The sequence below is a fragment of the Cyanistes caeruleus genome, chromosome 19 (assembly GCF_971803275.1).
Source record: "Cyanistes caeruleus chromosome 19, bCyaCae1.hap1.1, whole genome shotgun sequence".
Lineage (NCBI taxonomy): Eukaryota > Metazoa > Chordata > Aves > Passeriformes > Paridae > Cyanistes > Cyanistes caeruleus.
The window spans coordinates 7,833,386-7,854,971 of NC_141719.1; the positions used below are offsets into that span (position 1 = coordinate 7,833,386).

The window sequence follows — 21,586 nt, forward strand, 5'->3', positions numbered from 1 at the left end:
CTTGAAAACTTTTAGTTGTGCAACTGATGAAGCAAGAAGTGGTTCAGAAGCAGGGAGGGTGTAATTGATTATCAGCAAGGAAATCTCAGTGTCAGACAATGAGGCGGCAGGGAACTAATAGGGATAAAGGAGATGGCATGGCTAAAAGCTTGGAAAACATGAAAGCAGGATGTACTTCAGATCTGGTCACAGAAGGAGGAATCTTACCAGACTGCTGCTCCAAACTTTATTCCCAGCTAGTTAAGTTACTGGAATTCATTGCTTGAGAGGAGCTGCAATATCTACTTTAGTGAAAAATCAGTAAATATTTCCCTGTATTGTCATTATGTCACCCTTCAATCACTGGGAAATTGCACAAAGGAACACCTGCTGCACAGTCTTGAACTTTCCCTACATTTCTCCACTGGTCCAAGGATAGCATTTATGTTGATTTCTCAGTTTTGTGGCTCTGTAAACAGGCAAGGACAGCACCCTTTCAAAACACATGTCTTTTAGGCATGGTGGACAGAAAAAGTGTAGATCAGAGCTTTCCACTCTCACCTCAAGGACACTGCTAACAGATCTCAGCTCCCCTCTACCCTTCATCACTCTCAGGATGCAAACACCAATGCAAGGAAGCTGCAGAGGCTGTTTCTCTTTTTGTCATGAGGATTACAGATTATTTCAAGACTAGGAAGCAATAAATACTGTATTTTTACTGATTACCTAATGAAATTCACTTTTCATGATTCAGCTTCATAAGATAGAAAGATCACCTACAGGTGTAGTTTCCACAGGGTTTGGTTTGGGTTTTTTTGCATTTAGGTGCTGTAATATTAGCTTTCCAGATGCACTAGAACTATCTGAATGTTTAAGCACAATCAAGAGTTTGCTCCAAGAAGCCTTGATGAAAACACCCTCAGAGGTTTGCTTCCTCTGACTGTGCACTTCAACCTGCCCCTGGCAGAATCAACACTAGAAATGACTGCAACAGAGATTGTTCTTTTTTGTCACATAAAGAAGGTACACTTTAATAAAATCCAGGAACATATTACCTTTGTACAAAGAAGTTAAAAAATGCACAGTCATGTTATAACTATGTATAGTTTTTCATAAATGTCCAGTTTGCAATAAAGTGTATTTAGAAACAAAATCTTCCACCAGGTCTCCCTGCAACATCTTCATAGCTCGCCAGTGAATGCTTCCAGAGTTTTCTGGTTTGCCTTGGGGATGACTTAGCTCTTCCTTGACATAATCCAGCCACAAGTCTTTAAAAGAAAAATTAAAGTTCTGGTTAGATTTTGACTAGATATTGCTTAACAAACATACCAAGCCTAACTAGAAACTATTTTTCTAAGTGTCTTTGATATTAATGCAGTAGGGTTTACTTTGTGAAACTACAGTCTTCCAGCACCTTGAGGAGTAAAACCCTGGGTTCTATCCCAGGTGGAATAGTGATGTCTTCAGAAATAATGCAACAATAATTGAGCTGCATACTTTCATAAAAGAAATATTGCAGAAATCTTGATTATAAATATGTAACTCCATACTGTTCATAAATCCAAATTAAGTGATACATATCTCTTATGCCAGCCAGTGTCTGAACCTGATTTGCTCCTATTCTGCTGAAGCCATCCCAATGCCAATGACCCTGGGCTGACAGTGGAGGGTCCCTGCAGTGTCCTACACTTGATGGCACAGAAGAAATAAGCTCCACTCTGCATGACAGCAAGCACAAGGGCAGAACAAACAGGTACCTTTTGAAATGGATGGAAATAAAAGAGGCAGCAGTGAACGAATGAATGAATAATAAAAAACAGAATCCCCCTTACCAGTATTTGTTGAACCAAACTCCCTCAAGGCACGTTCATAGTATTCTCTCAGATGAAGCATTTTGCAGGATTCCTAAGAAAGGAAGGTATTAAAAGGCCATTTATTTTGTAAAGAAGTGAATCTGCAGCATGATTAGATTCTGACAAAGGAAGAGAGTCATGGCAATTACACGCACACACTGCTGAAGATTAGTTGCCATGGAACTTGGGTTTGTATTCACATCCTGTGAATCAACTGCAGAGGACAAACATGAACTGATCACAGACTACCACCACTACTCTGCTTCCTATTTAAATCCCAATTTAGAACTGTATTTTACAAATAAAAAGCATTAATTGGCTAGTCAACAACTTACTTGCTCCTTTTCTATTTGGATCATCTTCCTGAAGAAGTCAAGTGAAAATGGACGATTTTCACACAGGCTGAAATAAAATAAGTGACTTTAGACTTAAGGACTTTTAACATATACCCTAGAATAATCAGGTCTGAAGGTTTTTTTGTTTTTTTTACCTGGTAAAGAGTCTTTTAACTTTCTTATAACCACAATTTCTGTAAGTCCAGTCAAGATACTTTTCTTTCATAGTCACAGATTCAGAAGGCGTTGTGGCACGTAAGGATCTCTGTTAGTTTAAAAGGGAAAAAAAAGCCCAAAATAAACAAAAAATAAACTTATCATATAACCTAAAATAAAAAACCCCAATTAGTTCTTCTCCCTAATTAGGCATCTGACACAAAGGAGATCTCCTAAGTCTAAAATACATTTCCCCTCCAGTATTCCATATAGCTGGAACTGGCATTTTCATAAACCACTTCAAGCAGGGGGCTTCACAATACTCTACAAACAGCTAAATTCAAGTTTCCACCTAAATACCTGAATTTTATGTTGTAAATGGGAGAAAGAAAAACCACAACCCAACATACCAGGCAAAGAGAAAATGTTTTGTCCTACACTACTGAGGAAATCCACAGTGAGATTAAAGTCCTCATTCAAATCTTGACTATTCTGTAAAAAGACTGATGTTTTCACACAGACTGGAAAAACTCTCTTTTCCATGCAGATAAGTATCTGAAAACAGAGCAAATATTCTACACCAAAAAGTAGGAGCCCATCACTGGTTGTGTTTACAAACATTCATATGCCTTAGAACATGGGAATATTTATGCCTGTAAGTCTATGTCCAACTTTTTTTTTTTAATGCACACAATTTTGCTTGAAATTCTTTTATATCAACACATCCATGAAGGAACTTGAGTAAAAAGCATTTGTTGCATGTTCCATTCACACACATTGTTCTATTTTATTGACACAGCCATAAAAGTAGATTTTGATTAGCCAAGTACCTGGAAGAGAGCTTCAGTGTCTTCCTTGCTGTTTGCACCCTCACTCCATTCCACCCAGAGGGTCCACAATGGCAAGGTGCCCTACAAGGTCAGCAAACACATCAGATGGCTGAAATACAATGACTCTGACTTAAGAGAAACAGACAGCAACACAGCCATCAAGATCTGTATTACCTGCCATAAAAAATACCCTCTGGACACAGCTCTTGGAAAGACAACTTGGAACTGCACACTGAAATAATTTCTCATTTCCTCCCTGACTTACAAGATAAATCATCCTTAGCTGGACAGATGTGTTGCCAGGGATGAGAACCAAGTTCTAAAGTTCTGCATCACTGAGCACTGCAGTACACAGAGGTGACTTCCAAGAACAAAAAGGAAAGAAACCTTCCTGTTTCCTCACTCACTACCCAGGGTTTGAAATGGAACAGAGCAGGAGAGCAAAAAGCTAATTCAAAGCTTGAAATACCACACAGGCATTGGAAACACATTTTTCCATTAAGATATAAATAAAAGTTCGCTGCTAGGAGTATGTAAAATGTCACCTGTAAGCATTCAAACTTTAAACATGTGAATTTTAAGTGAATTGACAATTCCCTAATACTCAGAAATGCAATTTGCATGTGAAATGTCAGGTTCTTATTTCTGACCTTAAAAATGGTTAGGGACTTTAAATGTCTTGTAAACAAAACAAAAACAACAACAAATAAAAAAAATTAAAAACCAAACAAAAAAAAAGCACAAAAAACAAAACAACAATGGGAAAAGCAAACAAACAAAAACACCCAACAAAACAAAACAAAACCCAGCACAACAGACCTTAGATTCCACATGTTTAATGGCTTCTTCGAAACATTGGGTCACATCATCCCTTTTGAGCTGGATCAGCACCTGCAGCCTCATGTGCCACGTTTCCACGGACTGGCTGAAGTGCCTGGTTGCAGCTTCTGCCACCTCCACAGCCTTCTCAGAGAGGCTGGAGTCCAGTAAGAGCTGAAGCTAAAACCCAGAAGATGTAGCTTTGTTAAAAAGCAGGGCTTTGAACCAATATTGTTCATCTTTGTGCCTACTCAAGATGGCAAAGACAGGCACACAAATAATGCAGGAAAACCTCAGCATCTATTTCTTCTGTGTAGTTCTTACCCACTGCTTGTAGAGAGCTTCTGACAGCAAATTGGACTCATGGGCTTTGCTAAACACACTCAGTGTCCTCTCCAGCCTCTAGAACCAACAAAGAAAAAAAGCAAACAAGCATTATTCCTATATATACCAGATTCCAGCATTCCAAGAACCCCACTGAACTGTGTGTATATCATGTCAGTGAATATCTAATTACACATTATGTGTTTAATGCTGTAGGTATCTGCAAACATTCCAAGATAAAGTGGAATCAAGAGTATTTACTTCTCTTCCTTAAGGAGCAAAGAACAACACTGCATTGTTCTTTTAGTGTAATACTAGTGAACCAAGTTGCACAGGATAATTAATTAATTTACTGAGTCATACCTAAGCAGAGATGCATAATTAAATTACCCAAATGCCAGCACCAAACTTTGCTCAGACTTATTTTCAAGAGTCATTTTAATTCATCTTCTTCTTTGAACAAACACAGGTTTGAAGGACCTGTCAGTGAATTTAAATAACCCCCTTCAACTCAAACCATTCCATGATTAACAAGTCTGCAATCTTAGCTTTCATCCAAAGAGGTCACTGTACTTTATTGACAAGGCTGGTTTATGCCCAGGCTAATGATGTCCAGGCAGGCCACCTGTGAGCCTGGCAGTAAAAAGTGATCCCTCCAGATGGAGATTAAGTTATTTTTAATGATGGCCACAAGTAAGCATTTTTGATAAAATGTAAAAATACATTTGTTTCTTATCTGAGGTATTACAAAAGTCAATAAAAAGAGAGATGATTTCTCAGTAGTATTTCCTAATAAACTTTTACCTTTTGCTTTAATTGTTCACTGTTGGTTTTTCTGTTGTACCTCTCTAAGCAAAAAGTGATGTAGCATTTCCACATGTCCTCTGTAGGAGCAAAGGCATAACATCACACTTTACAGAATCACAAGAATAAGCACAAATATTTGTCTTTAAGAAATACAAAGATACAAGTGATACAAAGTGTTAATGCCAACTTTGTTTTAAAATGCTGTATTACAAGAGAGGCCCTAGATTTGTAACATTACACTTTAAAATGGCTCCCCAATCCAAACTGCAGGCAGTAACTCTTTGTAAAGAGCATCAAGCTCTTAGCTCACCTGAGACTTTTAAAGCTCCCTTCCAACCCAAACTATTCTGTGGCTTTAAAGGCCGTACAGCAGGAATGTTGAGACCACTCCACAAACAGTCCCTTGACAACCTTCTTTACAAGTAAGAACACCAGAGGCTGAAGTTGGATACCCACTCCTCTGGCAACTTGAAATCATTGCTTACTCACAGCTGACCAGCAAAAGACTCACATTGTCAGTTAAGCAGCTCCTTCAAGAACATAAATACATTGAAAAATAACCCAATTAACACATAAAACAGATCCCAAGAGGCAGCATCCAAGAACTGCTTGCCTTCTCTTAGGTACAGTAGAGCCTGCCATCACCTTCTTCAAGGCTCTTACAGGCTGCTCAAGTACCAGAAATGAATGTTAAAATGCAGGCAGAACATTTCACCTGTTGGGACTGTTCTCACAGCTTCATCAAAGACTGCACAGCACCGTTCCTCTTTCTGGGCCATTTCTGAGACTTTCTTCTGTTTTGTGGTGTGTTCTGTGGGCTGTGGGGACCCCAGCTCCAGCTCCCGGCGGGCCATGTAGTCCCATGTCAGGGGATCATCAGCATATCTGGCCTGCAAACTAAACACAACATGCTTGTAACAGCCCACAGCCACCATTCCTCACCTGCAGGTATGTTTAAGAGGGTTATTATATTGCTATAGAAATGTAGTTAAGTAACTAATAATAGTAATTATAATGATGATGATGATGATGATGATGATAATAATAACAATAACATGGCTAAGTAATCAAATTCCAGAAAAATATATTTTCCTTTCCACAAGAGAAAGACAAAATATTACCTTTTTAAAATATTATTTAATATGAATATTCTCCAGAAATAACACAAAACAGACAGGAAGCTGTCAAGAGAGATCTCTCTTTTGAGAGGAACAACTGGAGAAACAAAAGATCAAAACCCCACCAAAGAACACTAGGAAAATCCACAGCTCCTGCAATGAATTTAAGGAAACTAAGTGCAGTAATTATTCAGTGACAACTGTATTTTACCTAAATTTTCTTAGCAGTTTTTTAAAGCTCTTTCTGAAGTTAGATAAAAGTATCCTCTTCTGAAGATCATGCTTTTGTTTTTCTTAAAGGACTTCACATAAACCCTAACACCATTTCCCTAGAGGAACACCCTTTAGTTCTGCAAGTCCTGTCAATCTACTCTAAGTTAGAGAACATGTTTCTTAAAAACCAAACCAAAATAAAATAAAAATAAAACACAAAGCTACAACTCACCTTTCAAGGATTTCTTTTTGCAAGTCTTGGGTAAAATCAAAGAGCTTTGCAATAGAGAGCACAGCCAGCTGGAATTCAACACCTACATTTCAAGAGAAGATTAAACTATCAAGTAAAGTATTTACTGAAGGATTCCTCAACATATTACATCAATTGAACTTTGTGTTTCTGTATCTTTTTTCCACATGCAAATTTAACCAGCAGCTCCTCTACTCCTTTACATGACTCTGCCATGAAAACACAAAATGCTCCACACTCAGGACAGATCTCTCCAAAGCTGCACAAAACAGATGTCCATGAATTATGTCCATCCTGTATCTCCACAACTTACCTTTGAAAAGACATGACTTGACATAATCAGACCATTGTGAACCCCCATAAGCCATTACTCACCTATTTTTAGATGCTTACAAATCATTTGTATGCCTATTTTTCCCAGTATTTCTCCAGAAAATTAAATTAAGCCAACACTTTCTGAAATTTCCTCTAATCTTCTTTTTCCCCGCTAATTTTCAATGTTCATTATTGTATTTTCCCCAGTCTTCCAAAATATCCCCATCTATCATTCTCAAAGTTCTCAAAAATATCTGCTACTAGTTTGCAGCTATTTTACCCAATTCTCTCAATAAAATGGCTGATTTTTACCAACCCTGCTGAATTTAAAAGTTTAGCCTGGTTTATTATTAGTCTGAATTCTTACTTTTTTGCCACTAGTAGCAGCTGATTAGTTGTGATTAAATGTTCAGCAAAGTAAAAAAGGTTATGTAACTCTGTACTGTCTTTTGGTTTTCTTTTTTAAATAGTCAAATTTTGAGGCTGTAACCCAGCACTAGGCTAAAGGTTATAATTTTCTTAATGAGTAAGTACAAGAAATGTTCATTCACCTTTAATTTTCTGAGAAGCGTCCCTGTAGACTATGCGAGCCATTTCCCCATTGAGAATTTCTTCAGAGTAATTGAATTCCCCCTGAAATATCAACCATATAATTGAAGAAATTATTGTCCTTTCTCAGCTAACATTTTTGTAAGCAGGGAAAAAAAAATAAATCAGAAGATATTAATGTTTTTCTTCATGCAAGTCTATTTTTATGTAATTCGCCCAAGTCAGCTACAAAGAAATAAGGTAGGAAGTTTGACTATTACTTTCCAGAAATGACTGTTAATTTTCAGACTGGGGAATGTAATAATAGATTCTACAAATGCAAAGAAAAAAAGTAATGTATGAAGTATTAGAGCTCAGCATCAGCAAGTACTTGAAAAGCTCCACACAATTGCGGGACATGAACAAAATCTTTCTCTAAGCCATTGTCAAATAAACCACTAATCCAAAACTGTGAATTTCAACATGTAATACACCGACAATATCTCTTCAATTTAGCTGACCTACCAGGTCCATCTTTGCTTGTTCAAATTCCTTCTTCTCCTTCCTCTGTTTCTCAGCATGCATAAGCTCCATTCTGAAATACTGCAAGAGTGAAAACAAAATGAAATTACTGTGGGGATAAATCATAAAAATCTAAGTCTACAGAGTAAAACAAGCTCTGAAGATACAAATAAGGACTTCACCACATCCCACACATGTCTTAGAGCCTTGTTTTTTGAAGGTTTGTGTACCTACCACTACCCGTCCTGTGTATTTGCCCAGAAATTTCCAACAGGTAGCAATGATAATTTTTTAGTCATTCTTTAAACCTTAACTTGCCCCCAAAGTAAAACAAGTTCCTCAATAAAGACTGGGGATGCCAGACTGAGCCTGACAACTACACCCTAGCAGAGCTTCAGAGTACCTTAGAAAGGAATTTTGGGGATGCTTTTTTTAACACTTTTGACATTTTCCTGCTGATGGAAAAACAAGTTTTTCCAGTTATCTCAGACAGATTTGAAAAATATGCTGAACTGATTTGCTCTGATTGATTAAGTAAATAGTCATAGAGGAAAAACAGGAACTCACTTCTTGATAAAGCTTGGGGCACTCTGGATGGAAGCGCAAAGCACGAAGGAATAAGTGCCTGGCACTTTCTGATGACAGTCGTGTCTCCATTTCCCACTTTGCTGCCATAATCCACAGTGCTGCAACAGGTGACACAAATAAATTTATTTAACCTCACAACATGAGTTCAGCACCAGAATAAGACTGATTATCTCCCATGTAAAACTGTAAAGCAGACAGGCATATCCAGGAAGTTTAATCCGGTTTAGCTACAGATCTAATGATGTCTTCAAAAGCCAAAATGCAGTCATGAGCACTCAACACCTCTTGCTCCTACATCTACCAAGTCCAAAGTCCACCTGGGAATTGGTCATTCTGACCTACTTCACATCTATTTATGACTGCTCAGCACAAATTCTGTCAGAGCCCTTCTCTCTAAGGCAGCAACAAGGCAAAGAACAGAGAGTAAGAACTCCAGCCCAACAGTTTGAACTGAGATCTGCAAGAATTTAAACCAACACCATACAATCTATGCTGAGGCATTTATGCAGCACTCACCATTTTGTTATTTACCTGGTTTATCGGAATGAATGGCCAACATGGTAGAAAACACCTTACTGAGTTGATGTTTTGCATTCTGTAAAAGAAGCAGTTTTGTTTCACCCACCCTGGTACTGAATTGAACCCCCAGCACCAAAGTTTCAGTAGGAAAGATTACAAGCTGTAGTAAAATTGCTCTGAAAAAGATGCTTCTCTGCTACTTTATCTACAGTAGAAAGTGTCTCATATTTACTCAGCAATGATCAGCATTTAAAAGTCACCACATTAGAGTAGTAGAGCTAACTCAAATTTTCTGAGCCACACAGCCAACACAAATGCTGCCCAAGTCCCAAACCCATGGTTTCACTGCCCTCTTCTGAGATAGAGACTGTATTTTACTTTGGCCACCTTCACCACCATGCAAAGTCACCTTCTTCAGTACAGAAATGACAACAATTGAATACTGGTAATAATGTGAAGCCTTGCACAGGTAATTTTATCAAGTACAAAACTGACAGAATTAGACTTTTCAGCACAGCCACTACAACAAATATTTGGAACAAAATCACAGTTCACAGACAAGTTAATCACTCACTCCAGAGAAGGTATAACCAATATTATGGTTCTCACAAACCAACTGGTACTCCAGATTTAATGCAGTCAGACTCACCTTTGCCCCTGCAAGCATCAAATTTCATACTAATTCATTCTCACTCAAACTCTACACTTATACACATCAGTGAAAATCCCAAGCAGCTCCAACAATACTATCAAAATTATTTCAGTATTACAGCACATAACGCTAAAGTTTGTACCCCTATCTTTAAATCAAGTTTCAGATGGATGAATAAGTACCAGTCTCAACCTGGGTAAGATCAGGATTTGAAAACTCACCCACTGCTTGCAAAACGCAACATGAGAAAGCCAAAGCTGGACATCATCCTGTTGGAAATCAAAAGAAGAAAAGAATCAACCTCAGAACGTACAAAATTGCTTGTACACTGACAAGCAAACATCACACCCTTGGTACAATGACCTGTCACGCAGAAAAAAAATAAAAATTCCAAATCTCAGTACAAATAAACGTACTTTCCATTTCCCTGTAGCTCGGTTGAACAGGCTGTGGACTCTGTGAAGAATAGAGTACTCAATTTCATCCTTCTTAAACGAATATCCAATGCGCTAGGAGGAAAAAATTACAAATTTTATTGCAATAGAAAACTTGGCATAAAGTATTTTGCACTCTTAACAACTGACAAACTTACTGCTCTTCTTTTCTTGATCAGTTCCAGCAGATTAACTTCATACTAGAATGGGAAGAAAAAAAAGCATTTAAAAGCAAATGTGGAGGCACATAACAGCGAGGCAAGAAAAAACTACATCAAGTTTGTTATAAATTATCAGGTGGACAATAAACATTACAGTCAGGAAAAAATAAGCAGTAATTTTTGGCTGGGTCACTACCACATTTCTAAGATTCCTGGCCCTGCATAGCACAGCCCAACAATCCCACCCTGTGCCTTAAAGCACTTGCCAAACACTCCCTGAGCTCTGTCAGGCTCCTGATTATGACCATTCCCTGTGGAGCCTGTTCAGTCCCTGGCCATCCTTTCAGGAACCTTTTCCTTATAACTGAACTTATTAATTTTCCCTTAACTACGGTTTGCACAGCACGTCAGGGAACTGGGAGCTCTACATCTCTGGAGAGACAGAAAACTGCAGGAAGAGAGAAGGCTGACCCCAAACCCGGGCATCAACTCCTGGCTACGCTTCATACTCTGGTACCAACAACCGCTCACAGGTGAACACCAAGGACCAGGTGAGGAGGGGACTCTGATCTGTTTCCAACGTGGGTCACTACAAAACTATCCGGGTCTAACTGAGCGGGGTGTGCACCGAGAGCCGCCCCGCTCTGCCGCTCGGTGAAGCCTACCTGGATGTAATTAATGAAATCCTCCTTCCGCAGCGCCCTCCGCTGGATTTTGTACTCCAGAGCCGTGGCTTTCCTCAGGACAGCCCTGCGGGAACGGGAGATCAGCGCCCGCAGCGCTCCCGGCCGCACCACGTGCGCTCCCCCGGCCCGGCCCCGCTCACCGGATCTCTTTGCGTGTGAACAGCCCGACCCGCTCCAACTGCTCGAGCTCCGGGATGCGATCCTCCAGCCGCTGCTCGATGCGCTCTGCCATGGCCGCGGGGCCCCGGTGTGTCCGGCACGGCACAAGACAACCCGGTACAACACGGCACGGCCCGGTACAACACGGCACGGCCCGGTACAACACGGCACGGCCGCCGCCGCTTCCGGCCGCTGCGCCGCTCTGGCGCCCCCTGCCCGGCTGGAGGAACCAGAACCGCAGAGCCTCCACAGACTCGGTCGGATTGCAAAGGACCTCTGGAAAAGTTTTTTTCACCTTCTGTGGCTTGGATTTGTGGTGGCTTTTTTCTATTTTGGGACCAATTAAAAAGAAACTAAACTAATTCTTTGTAGGAGAGGTTTAGCAAGTTTCCTCTCTGACAGGAAACAGTGACATGATTTTCCAAGAAGTAACCAAACAGGAAAGCTACCAGGAAATGGAGAGGCACCATCCAGTCACAAGACCAAGAGCTACAGACTGGTTCTGCATTCAGGAGTTGGTGGCCTAGGCAGCTCTGCACTGCAGCTGCCTTGTGCCAAGGGACCCTGTACCCACCCAAGGAGAGGGGCAATTCCTGATGGAGACTGTCCTCCCTGGACACTCCCTTGTCCTACACTGAATGACTGTACGTTTGGAGTATGTTTGGCTCCCCATTGGTGAGCCAAAGCCTTCAGTCCCATGGGACCTAAAATTCAGTGAGTTCACCTCCAACTGAGCACAGCTTTCAGTAAAGCAGCACAGCAGTCCTTCTCAGTGGTGGTGGAAGATTGTTATTCATAATCACCAATAACTTGTTAATTACATTGGGTTTGATATTTTGAGATGCACCAACTCAAGCTGATTCTTGTGCAAGTCCACAGATTTTACTAAAACAGACCTTAAGGAGGATGGCACTGGGAATCAAAAGTAACATTGGCACACTGGAGTGCTGAGCAAGAGTGTGATTGGAATTACTGCTGGATTGTTTCACTTCATCTGAGTATTTTTGCATTTGAGTGCATGATTTTATACTAAAAAGCATTCTGTACTTGGAGCTAACCTGTCACGTGCATGTAGATCCCAACATGTAAATGAGAACACTACATGCTGTGTAGGAGTTATGTGTCACTAAAGGACACAGAATGATTCACACAGACACGTCTCAATGGTATGACAGGAAAAGAAGTAACTTTATTTTCTGACTCCAGTATTTATAGATTCTTGACAATGACCAGGGATTGGATAACTAAATTACCACCTTCCCAATCACACTGGTCATGTGAAAGGTCCATCAGAGACGTTTCTTAGAAGGAATGTGTAAATATTTATGTTTACAGTTACTTTCCTGGGAAAGTAACTAAAACTATGAAAACAAGATCAGAAGGCTTAGTTTTCAGGGCAACAGTTATGAATTGAAAAGGTAAATGCCAGCCATTCCCAGAAACCTGTGGAAAATTCTGTCTTCTTGCTCTCCTCTCTCTTCAGCCATTCAGCTCTTCTTTGGCTGAAAATCAGCAGTAACTGCAAAACAGAGACACCAACATAAACAACAGTCTTCTGAAACTTTGTTTGATTGTTCTGTCAGTCTGAAAATAACTGTTCTGTGATCAACCTACAGTGTTCTGCCACCTGAAGTCAGTCAGGAGCTTTGAAACTCACCAAACCTTTTGTGACTGTTTTAATGGAGATGGTGGACAAGTGTGTGTACCCTCAGGGGCCACAGCAACCTCCACCTTCAGTGTGCCTCCAGGAGAATTCAGTCCTGTGCACACATCTACCAACAGGTCTGAGAGTTCCCCACACACTGATAACAATGGGTGTCCAACAAGGCCTCAGAGGGCATTAAATTTCTTGCTAGCACTTGTCAAAGCACCACAATATCATCCCATAGAAGCACATAGGCACAGCACAAACCACTCTGCAGGACCCATCACTGTGAGTCTCAAAGGATCAAAGAATGGTGTGCACCAAAACAATAGATTCCCCAAGTTTCTCGTTTAGGGGCCTAGTACTTCCCACTCAAAACCACAGAGTGAGTAACAATAAGATTTAAAATACTGAATTTTGTTGATGACCTCACAGTATTATTTACCAAAAAAATAGATCAAAACCCAACTGAAAACATTTTTTGTTCCCTCAGATATCCCTCCTTTCCTGTAGATAGAACAAATACAAAAATAAAAATTCCTTTCCTTTTCTTCCCCCAGCAAAACAATCCTTAGAACAATTAACATAACGGACTGTCAAAAGTGCTCATACCAAAGTGACAAACGCCATGAGTGGCAGGCAAGCCCAGCCCAACCCACCAGAACACTGCATGCTGGATTTGTCATGCAAATCAAAATGGAACCTGACATGCTCTTTGTTCATTTCCCTTTCATAAAATCTACTTTAAATGCCTCCCATGTGCCTTGTTTTGGAAGCTGACATTCCAAATGCATCAGTGCAAATTAAGGAGGGATCCATTACCAATAAAGACGTTGCAATACAGAGAGTTTCAACAAATCTTATTGGGAAAATTGGAGAAACAACTGCTGCAGCTGGCAACTGTAGGGTCCCACAGTTTACTGCTTTTATGAAGTCTCTTTAGAAAAACTCCATCAGGAGGTCCTTGCAGAGAAGTTCTGGCAAGCTGTCACAGCTTAATATTTATAGATTGTGTCTGCAAGCAGTGGATATTGGGAATAATCACAATGGTTTTCCTTTAAGTGTTGCCTATATTAAAACATTTAATAGTTAATGTGCATAAGACAAATATTTAAATTACAAATTGATTTATATCTATCTTTTTTATTTCTGCTATTTTTACAACCTGAGTGAAGAAACAATTATAGCTTTTTAGAAGATGCTCTCAGATGTACAGTATTTTACAATTAACATGTACTTTATGAAAATGCCTTTTAAACAATGAAAGTGGTGTTATGACCTCATGAAAAGAATTGGGAAGCTTCCACTGACTTCAGCTGAGCCAGTGGTTCATCGTTCGGGATATATTTTTAACAAAGCCCTCAAAGCATTTACAGAGCATGTGGGACTTTGATTTAAAAATATATGAGCACATCTGTTAATAAAACAGTTTGGAATTTACTCTCAAAAATAGACTAACCCAAACTTTGGACTACATTAATTTCCTTCATTTTATAATTAAAATAATCTACATGATGATTTGGTTTCACCCCTGCCAAAACCAGCAGTCAATCGTAATAAATAGTAGTTTCATCACTGCAATTCCGCTCTTAGTATCCAAAAATTTAGATTTAAGACTTTGCAGTTGGTCAGTTGGACTGTTCCATACCAGCAGTAATCCTGGTACATGTCCTAGACAGATGTTATTTTTTCCATTCTGATAGAAAAATGCTTGTCTTTGTCAATGCATTGCTTTACTCTTGCAGCTTGCTGGTACTGACCCTGTGACTTTAGATCTGAATCCCTCCTGGAATTTCATTGACTCACTCCTTTCTTTTTTCAGCTCTAAGTGATAAAAAAATCCAAAACCAACAAATATAAATATTTTTATTTAATGTCTTAACAGAACTATTATCTGATACTTTACATATAATCTCTTTTAAAAGGCAAAACTTTTGCTTTCTTCTCTGCATTGGCCCTGAACTTGAATTTTTATGGATCAGATTTTTCTCCTAGTCTTCTTGAGGCATTCTGTTTTGCCCCAAGATCTGAACATCTATACACAGGGAATTTCCAGTGAAGGGGACTGATGCCTCTGGAATTGTTTCCTTGCCAATTCACATCTGGCACTCAGTATAAGATCCATCTGCTTATTCAGGGTGTCCAGGGGCTTGCACAGTAGTGGCTCTGAGTGTGCCTTTTAATTTGATTTTGTCATTTGGCTGGTTGGTGAGTAGCTGACATTCTGTCTAAATGCAGCAGGGAAGTTACAACTAGTCAGTCATCATGTCCTAGTTCCAATTCATAACCCAATGGAATGCCAGTCACATTTCAACAATTTGAAGCTATATCAGTCATCTCCCCTACATACTCCTAAAATGTCAACTCCACAAAATATATTGCTTAATTATCTTTAATTGATTTCTTGTCTGTTGCCAGAAGTCTGGAGAGCAGAGTCATGCAAAGCTTAATTTACCTCACTAACCTGTCTTAAGTTTTGAAGGATAGGTAAAATTGTGGCATGGCCTTGGGTGACCTATGTCATAAGTAGCAATTTCAGGAAAGAAGAACTTCCTCAGAGCAAAGCCTCGTATCTTTTAAATGCAAGCATGTTGGTGCCAGCATCAATTGTGCTGGTATAACAAAAAGCATAAACTATACCACATACATATTTATTTCTCCTTCCAAAAACTGGAGTTAGGATTGATCACAATTTGCCTCCTACTCTGTTTCTCACATCTCTCTATAGAGATGGTTTTAGCATGGTAAAAGTACTTTGACCACAGTCATGACAACAACCAGTAGAACTACTTCTGGAGTATAGATAATTCAGATTATAGCGTGCAGAATCATATCCTCCCAAGCAGCATTCCAAAAACAAAAAACACTCTTGTAAAAGCCTTGTGAAGCAATCTCTGGCATATGAAACCCCAGATAACTCTCCTAATGAAACATTTAGATAAGTCTTCCCGTGTGTGAATTTAGTGTATCTGTGCTAACTGGTAAACACTGAGAACACAGTTTCTGTCCTGATCTTATCCTTTAAGTAACTGATGGTGATTAAATTCTAAATTCTCACTTTATTAATCTGTACTTGTTTTAGTCACGAAAGAAAGAGCTGATCCCTGTTAAAACTTATCTCTTACTTAAAGCTGAAATTAATTAGCTAACTAATTCAGTTGAGGTTTTATTTTACTGTCTATTGACATGTTCTTTGATCCTCCAATATTTTTCTTTTTGAGTGACTGAAGATTTCATTCTTGCACTGTCAACAGACCTTTTGTTCAGAAACTTCTATTTACATCTGTAACTGACTTAATTCTCAGATCTTCCCAGCAGTTTCTCTTTGATCTCTGCATTTCTGAGTTTAATCATTAAGTTTGCATCTGAAGTGTTTCAGTTGCCGTATCTTTCACAGTTTCCGGGACTCAATTAAGAGAACACAAATCCTGAAAGTTCACTTAGAATCATTTTTTGATAGTTTTGTGTACTACACATCTCTGAAATTACAGCATGAACTAGAATTATTCCTCATTCATTTCCATGTATTAAGTATTCAAATTTCAAGATTTGTCAAGGATTTTTCCTGTCTAGTTAGTATATTTCTGGTTTTACATTTTAATCATCTTAAGATATGTCCTACCTTTCTAGAGCAAATCAACCTATTGGGCCCAGGCTTTTCACAATGCTTTTGAAACCAGTATTTTAGTCCACTGTCTCAATTGTAATGACAAACACTGCTGCTAAAAAGCCACCAAGCAAAAATAAATAATCAACTGAAAATCAAGAAAAAAAAATTCACTGTAGAAAAATACAGTAAAACATCACTAAGAGAACTCAAAGAAACTAATTATCACTGTTTGTTCACCATGTGAAAGCAGAAGGCAGGTGACTCTCTGGTGCAAAAACATCCTGAGAATTCACTTTTCACTCCCTGCAATAACTCAAGACACACGAGCAACCTGCTGGCTGAAAGCTGTGCATTGTGGGTGCATTAAGATTCCCTGAGGGCCAAGTTCCTTGAGTGCTGCGCTCCTGGAATACATTTGAGCAGCTCTGTACAAAAGCAGTCCCCAGCAAAACACGTGAATGAGAATCACAAGTGGCTGCTCTGTGGATCTCTCACACTCACGGCATTCATGGCTACACTTGGGTTGCTGTGTGGGATCCTGACTCTTTCCTTTTGCCATGCTCCACGGTGCTTCCCTTACAACAAAGTTTATTTTCTCTTTGCTCTCATTACTTATTAAAGCATAGCAGCACTGTACACTAATGTGCAGAACAAAAAGGACTGAAACTGAGAGCTTCCACCCAGCAGCAGTACAACCCTGTGACCCCAAATACACCGAGTGCTCCACCTGCTCCTGTGCTGTTACCCAGGGAGCTGAAACTGCTCTCACGCTGTTACCCCGAAAGTTGGAATTGCTCCCTTTCTCCAGGTGAAATATTATGTAGTCTCTGTTTACAAGAGCCTGGGAAAACACTTTGTGGGTGTTGATATTTGTTTCCCAAGTAGGTAGGGAAGAGTAGTTTATCTAACAAGTTCCATGGCCAATTACTGTTGTTCTACATCAAATCAGACTGAAAATAAAGAATATGAACTGAAAAAAATTAATAGCTATTGCAGGTCAAGTTAACTCAGCACCTAGTGAAGTTTATTTGCGTAAATGAAAGAAAGGGGTGCCACTGAAATGGGTCTGGTTTTGGAGTACAGTGACACAGATGGGACCTTCCTGTCTACACACTAGGTGTTTTTGTTTGTCTTTTGGTTCTGGACCATTTCTGCATCCTCACTTCTCTTATGGAAAACCTGGGTTTGGGGACAGGGTGTGAGAAGTAGAACCTGAATGCATGGAAACAACAAGAAGAAAGGTTTGGATTTAACCATGTAAGTGGAGTACATAAAGTCTTTTCAATACCAGATGCCCTTGAATCCCACTGATGCTCCCTAATAAATACTGACCCTGGCTTTCATGATGGCCCAAATCTGGAACCAATCCTTAACAAAGACTGACCAAAAGTTTATATATGTAGCTCATAAGCACTCTTTTGTTTCAAAGTTACATGTAATATTAATTTCCCAGAAGATAAACTGATGTGTAGTAGTATTTAGTTAGCTACTAACAATCTTTATAGACAGATCTATGTTTAAAGATGTGAGGAAAGCTGTATAAATATACTGACAGAAGCTTCATTTAACTGAGTTATAAATACACAAGTATTTATTTCTACTATTTAAAAAAATAATAAAAAAATTTGTGAATATTCTTGTGACACAGTAATTTGGAGGACTGGAAGCTGGAAAGTTAAGTAGTGTGGTCAGAGGGGTACTACAGGCAAGCAACAAAATCATGTAACTATGAAACAATCCATAAAGTGTTATAAAACACACATGTTCTTTTACATATATATCTGAAGGGGCAAAAATCACTGCAGTTCATCCACTAAAGATGATAGGAATGCTGGGCATACACAGACTGCAAAAAGCCATAGGAAAAAGACATTTACAAGTAGCATATGTAGGATATTCAATCTGCAAGAAACAAATCTGATCTTTTGGACATCAAATGCAAATGCCACTAACATGATGTGAAAACAAGAATTGGTTGACTACCTCAAGACTGAAAATCTGAGATGGCATGAAAGCACCTCTGCCACCTACTTCTGCTTTCTTTTCAGGGTTTTGTTCCAACAGCACTCCTGGTTCCAAATTTATTGGTTCTTCTATTTATCATCTTAAGCTTATTAAACTGCCTTTTTTCCCCTCTCCATTCTGTTAGGGTACTTTTTATCTTTATGGCAAAAAGATACAGTATCATAACCTTCTACTGTTTAAATTTAATGTGTTTACTGAAAATGTCAGTTTCAGGCAGGTACACTCCATTTCACTGCATCTTTTTTAGACTACTTTATTAGAAGACACATATTCAGTGTCATTTGCTAAATATGGCAAACTTCCTGTTATCTGATGTATATGTACACAGGAAAAATGTTTTAACTTTTTGGGTTTTGATAAATGCATCTGTAAAGTCTGTAGGGGTCTGTATTACCAGGAAGGTCAAGGACAGAACAGTCTCATACCATAGCTCATTTTTTTCTGAAGAAACTGTTATGATTTCCATCTTTCTCTTTTTTACTTGCTCTTTTGTGCCCTGTGCTCCTTCTAACCATCCATTCTGTGTAGCTCCAAATATAGAATGAATCATAGAATCATTCTGTAGAATGGTTTTTGGGTTGGAAATGACCTTAAAGATAATATCTTTACAACTTGTGCCATGGGTAGGGACACCTTTCACTAGACCAGGCTGCTCCAAGCCCCATCCAGCCTGGCCTTGAACACTTCCAGGGATGGGGATGGACATTTCAGAATTTTTGAGGACTGTACCTCATGTATACTCTGTGCTCCTTAAGGACATATGAACAGCCCAGAGCAGCAAATCTAAACAAGTTAAGAAATGACGAGTCTCTTTACCAGCTAAGGAAAACAGGCAGAAGCTACTAAAGCGCTCCTGTTTGGCAGCCAGTCTTACATGTCCAGAGGGCTCAGACACAGCTGTGGTGTTGCACTGTCCTGTCTCACTCAAGGCAGGAGTTGCAGCCCTGGTTCCTCTGTTCACAAGCAGATCCAACTTAATGCCAGAGATTAATTGCTGAATTATCTTTTACTCCTGCTTGGAAGGTTGCCCTCTGTCTCCTCCCAGTCCTCAAATTTAGAATGATGACCCAACAGAAGCCACAGAGGCTTGGAAGCAGTTGGGAGGAAACGGGAATAAATTAGGCAATGGACAACTTCCAAGGACTGAATTGCAGTTATGCAACACTGAGGAGCCTTTCTCACAGGTACTTCCATATTGATACATTTTGTCACTTGTAACAGGGTGTCACCAGCCTCAAACTCAACCTTTGATCACCTAAACATACCCATAATTTGGGATACAGCTGCTCTGTAGCCTCTGAGTCCAGCCTGCCAAACACCAAACATCAGGAAGTCACGGGTGTTATAAGCAAAGAAATTACATGTAAGGTCCTCAAAAATGTGCAGTGCATCAAACACTGCTGCTGCCAGGAGTGAGAGACTGGCATGAAGTTAAATACTCAGCAACAAGTGGCTGTAGGGAAATTGAGTAGGAAATAGAAGATAAAGAAGCTGGAATACTAAGCAGACAATTATGATAAGCAGGATAAAATATATAACAGTATTGTTTGGAGAAAGAAACGTAACGTAGGTACGTTGGTGACAACAATGAATTTATTAAAATGTAAGAAAAACTGAAGCAAAATACTGAAAAACTTACAGGTAAAACATCAATGCCCGATGAGGGAAGGAGGGGGGAAAAAACAAGGGAAGAAATGGTCTTTCCAGAGCAAACATGAAAGATAAATGGTATAATAGAAAAAGCAAAAAAAGAGAAATAGTCAACAAAGACTTGTTTATTTGAATGTTTGGTGTGTATATACATATATTGTCTTTAAACATAATAAGGTTAATAAATGAGACATCACTTTAGAATCTCCCTTTATTGATAATGTAAGGCACATTTACAACATGACTTTGATATATGATTTTCCTCTTAATATTTATCACTAAGTTCATTTTTCTTAGCGCTAGAAATTAGAAGATAAATGGAGATGGTGGGGTGCCAGCACCACAGCTGTATCTGGTATCAGAATTCAAGGCTGTATTTCACACATTGACCATTCCTACCCTACCCTGTACAATTACCCCAGAGAAGTTTCGCAAAGGAAAGCAAACAGAACCGAACGGCTGCAGAAGCCTTTTGTGTATGAGCTGCCGCACTGTTGATAAGGAGGTGATTAAATGGAGCCGCTGTTGAATTTCCCCACGCGCTTGGACTCGGTGTTTCCTCACACACGAGGCGCTGCCCTGACAGCGGCCCTGGCCCGAGCTCGGCCCCGCCGCAGCTGTCAGGGCTCCGAGCACAGCGGCGCAGCCTGCACTTCCCCGGGGACAGAGGGAGATCTCATCAACCCAGAGACACTTCACCTCAGAATTCAAGTCTTGCTGCACGTCTGGGCCACTTCTTGTACCATCCTCTGAGGAAACCTCACAGTTAGCTAAGGCTAAAGCTACGGGATAGCAGCTTTATACTCATGGCCGACCCAGTATAAAGTATAACCATTTCCACCATAGAAACGATTCCGATTTCTACCTGAGCTTCTATTTTAACAAATTGATCTCTTGAGCTCTGAGGACAGCGGAGCGGCCGCGGGGGCAGCTGGAGGTGGCATGGAGAGCCCGGGGGTACACGCAGAGCCGGGAAGGCCGGGGGGCACGGGGAGGCGGTGGTCGGGGCCGCCCGGGGGCTCGGGCGGAGCGCTGCCGGCGGGGTGCGAGGGCGGGGTTCGGCGAGCAGCCCCTCAGCCCGGCGGGGGGGCCCCCCGTACCCATCATGCCCCGCGCCGGAGCGCGAGCGGCGCTTTCCCGCGAATTCAGTTCAAAGGCGGAGAGTGGGGGGGCGCGCGCCGAGCGCGCGGACCAACCAAACGCTTCCAGAACCATCCGCGCGTCATACGGGGGCGGGGCCGGCGCCGGCCAATGGAGCGGCGCGGCGCCATCCCCGGGGCCAATGGGCGCGCGCGGGGGGCGGGCGCGCGGCGGCGGTCGGGCTCGGCGGCCGCGGCGCTGAGGGGAGCGGGGCGGAGGAGACTTGGCGGAGTTGGAGCGCGGCGCGTCCCCCCCCCGCCTCACGCAC

General features: G+C 40.4%; 1 protein-coding gene and 1 long non-coding RNA gene across 2 annotated transcripts; both read right to left on the minus strand.

Annotated features, from left to right (window-relative positions):
- Positions 1-982: 982 nt before the first annotated feature.
- UTP6 (UTP6 small subunit processome component) lies at positions 983-11,502 on the minus strand. The gene is made up of 19 exons (XM_023938749.2): positions 11,230-11,502; positions 11,069-11,153; positions 10,401-10,442; positions 10,225-10,317; positions 10,030-10,077; positions 9,169-9,232; positions 8,617-8,735; positions 8,053-8,130; positions 7,551-7,632; positions 6,667-6,748; positions 5,819-6,000; positions 5,101-5,180; positions 4,297-4,374; positions 3,973-4,152; positions 3,154-3,234; positions 2,323-2,432; positions 2,168-2,234; positions 1,812-1,884; positions 983-1,247 (listed from the first exon to the last, which is right to left on the minus strand). Exons 1-19 carry the CDS (start codon positions 11,319-11,321, stop codon positions 1,090-1,092), a joined length of 1,794 nt encoding a protein of 597 aa, XP_023794517.2. The 5' UTR covers positions 11,322-11,502; the 3' UTR covers positions 983-1,089.
- Positions 11,503-12,410: 908 nt separating this feature from the next.
- LOC147649821 (uncharacterized) lies at positions 12,411-21,263 on the minus strand. The gene is made up of 2 exons (XR_015278001.1): positions 21,044-21,263; positions 12,411-12,767 (listed from the first exon to the last, which is right to left on the minus strand). It is a non-coding gene; the product is annotated as an uncharacterized LOC147649821 (long non-coding RNA).
- Between the last annotated feature and the right edge of the window lie 323 nt (positions 21,264-21,586).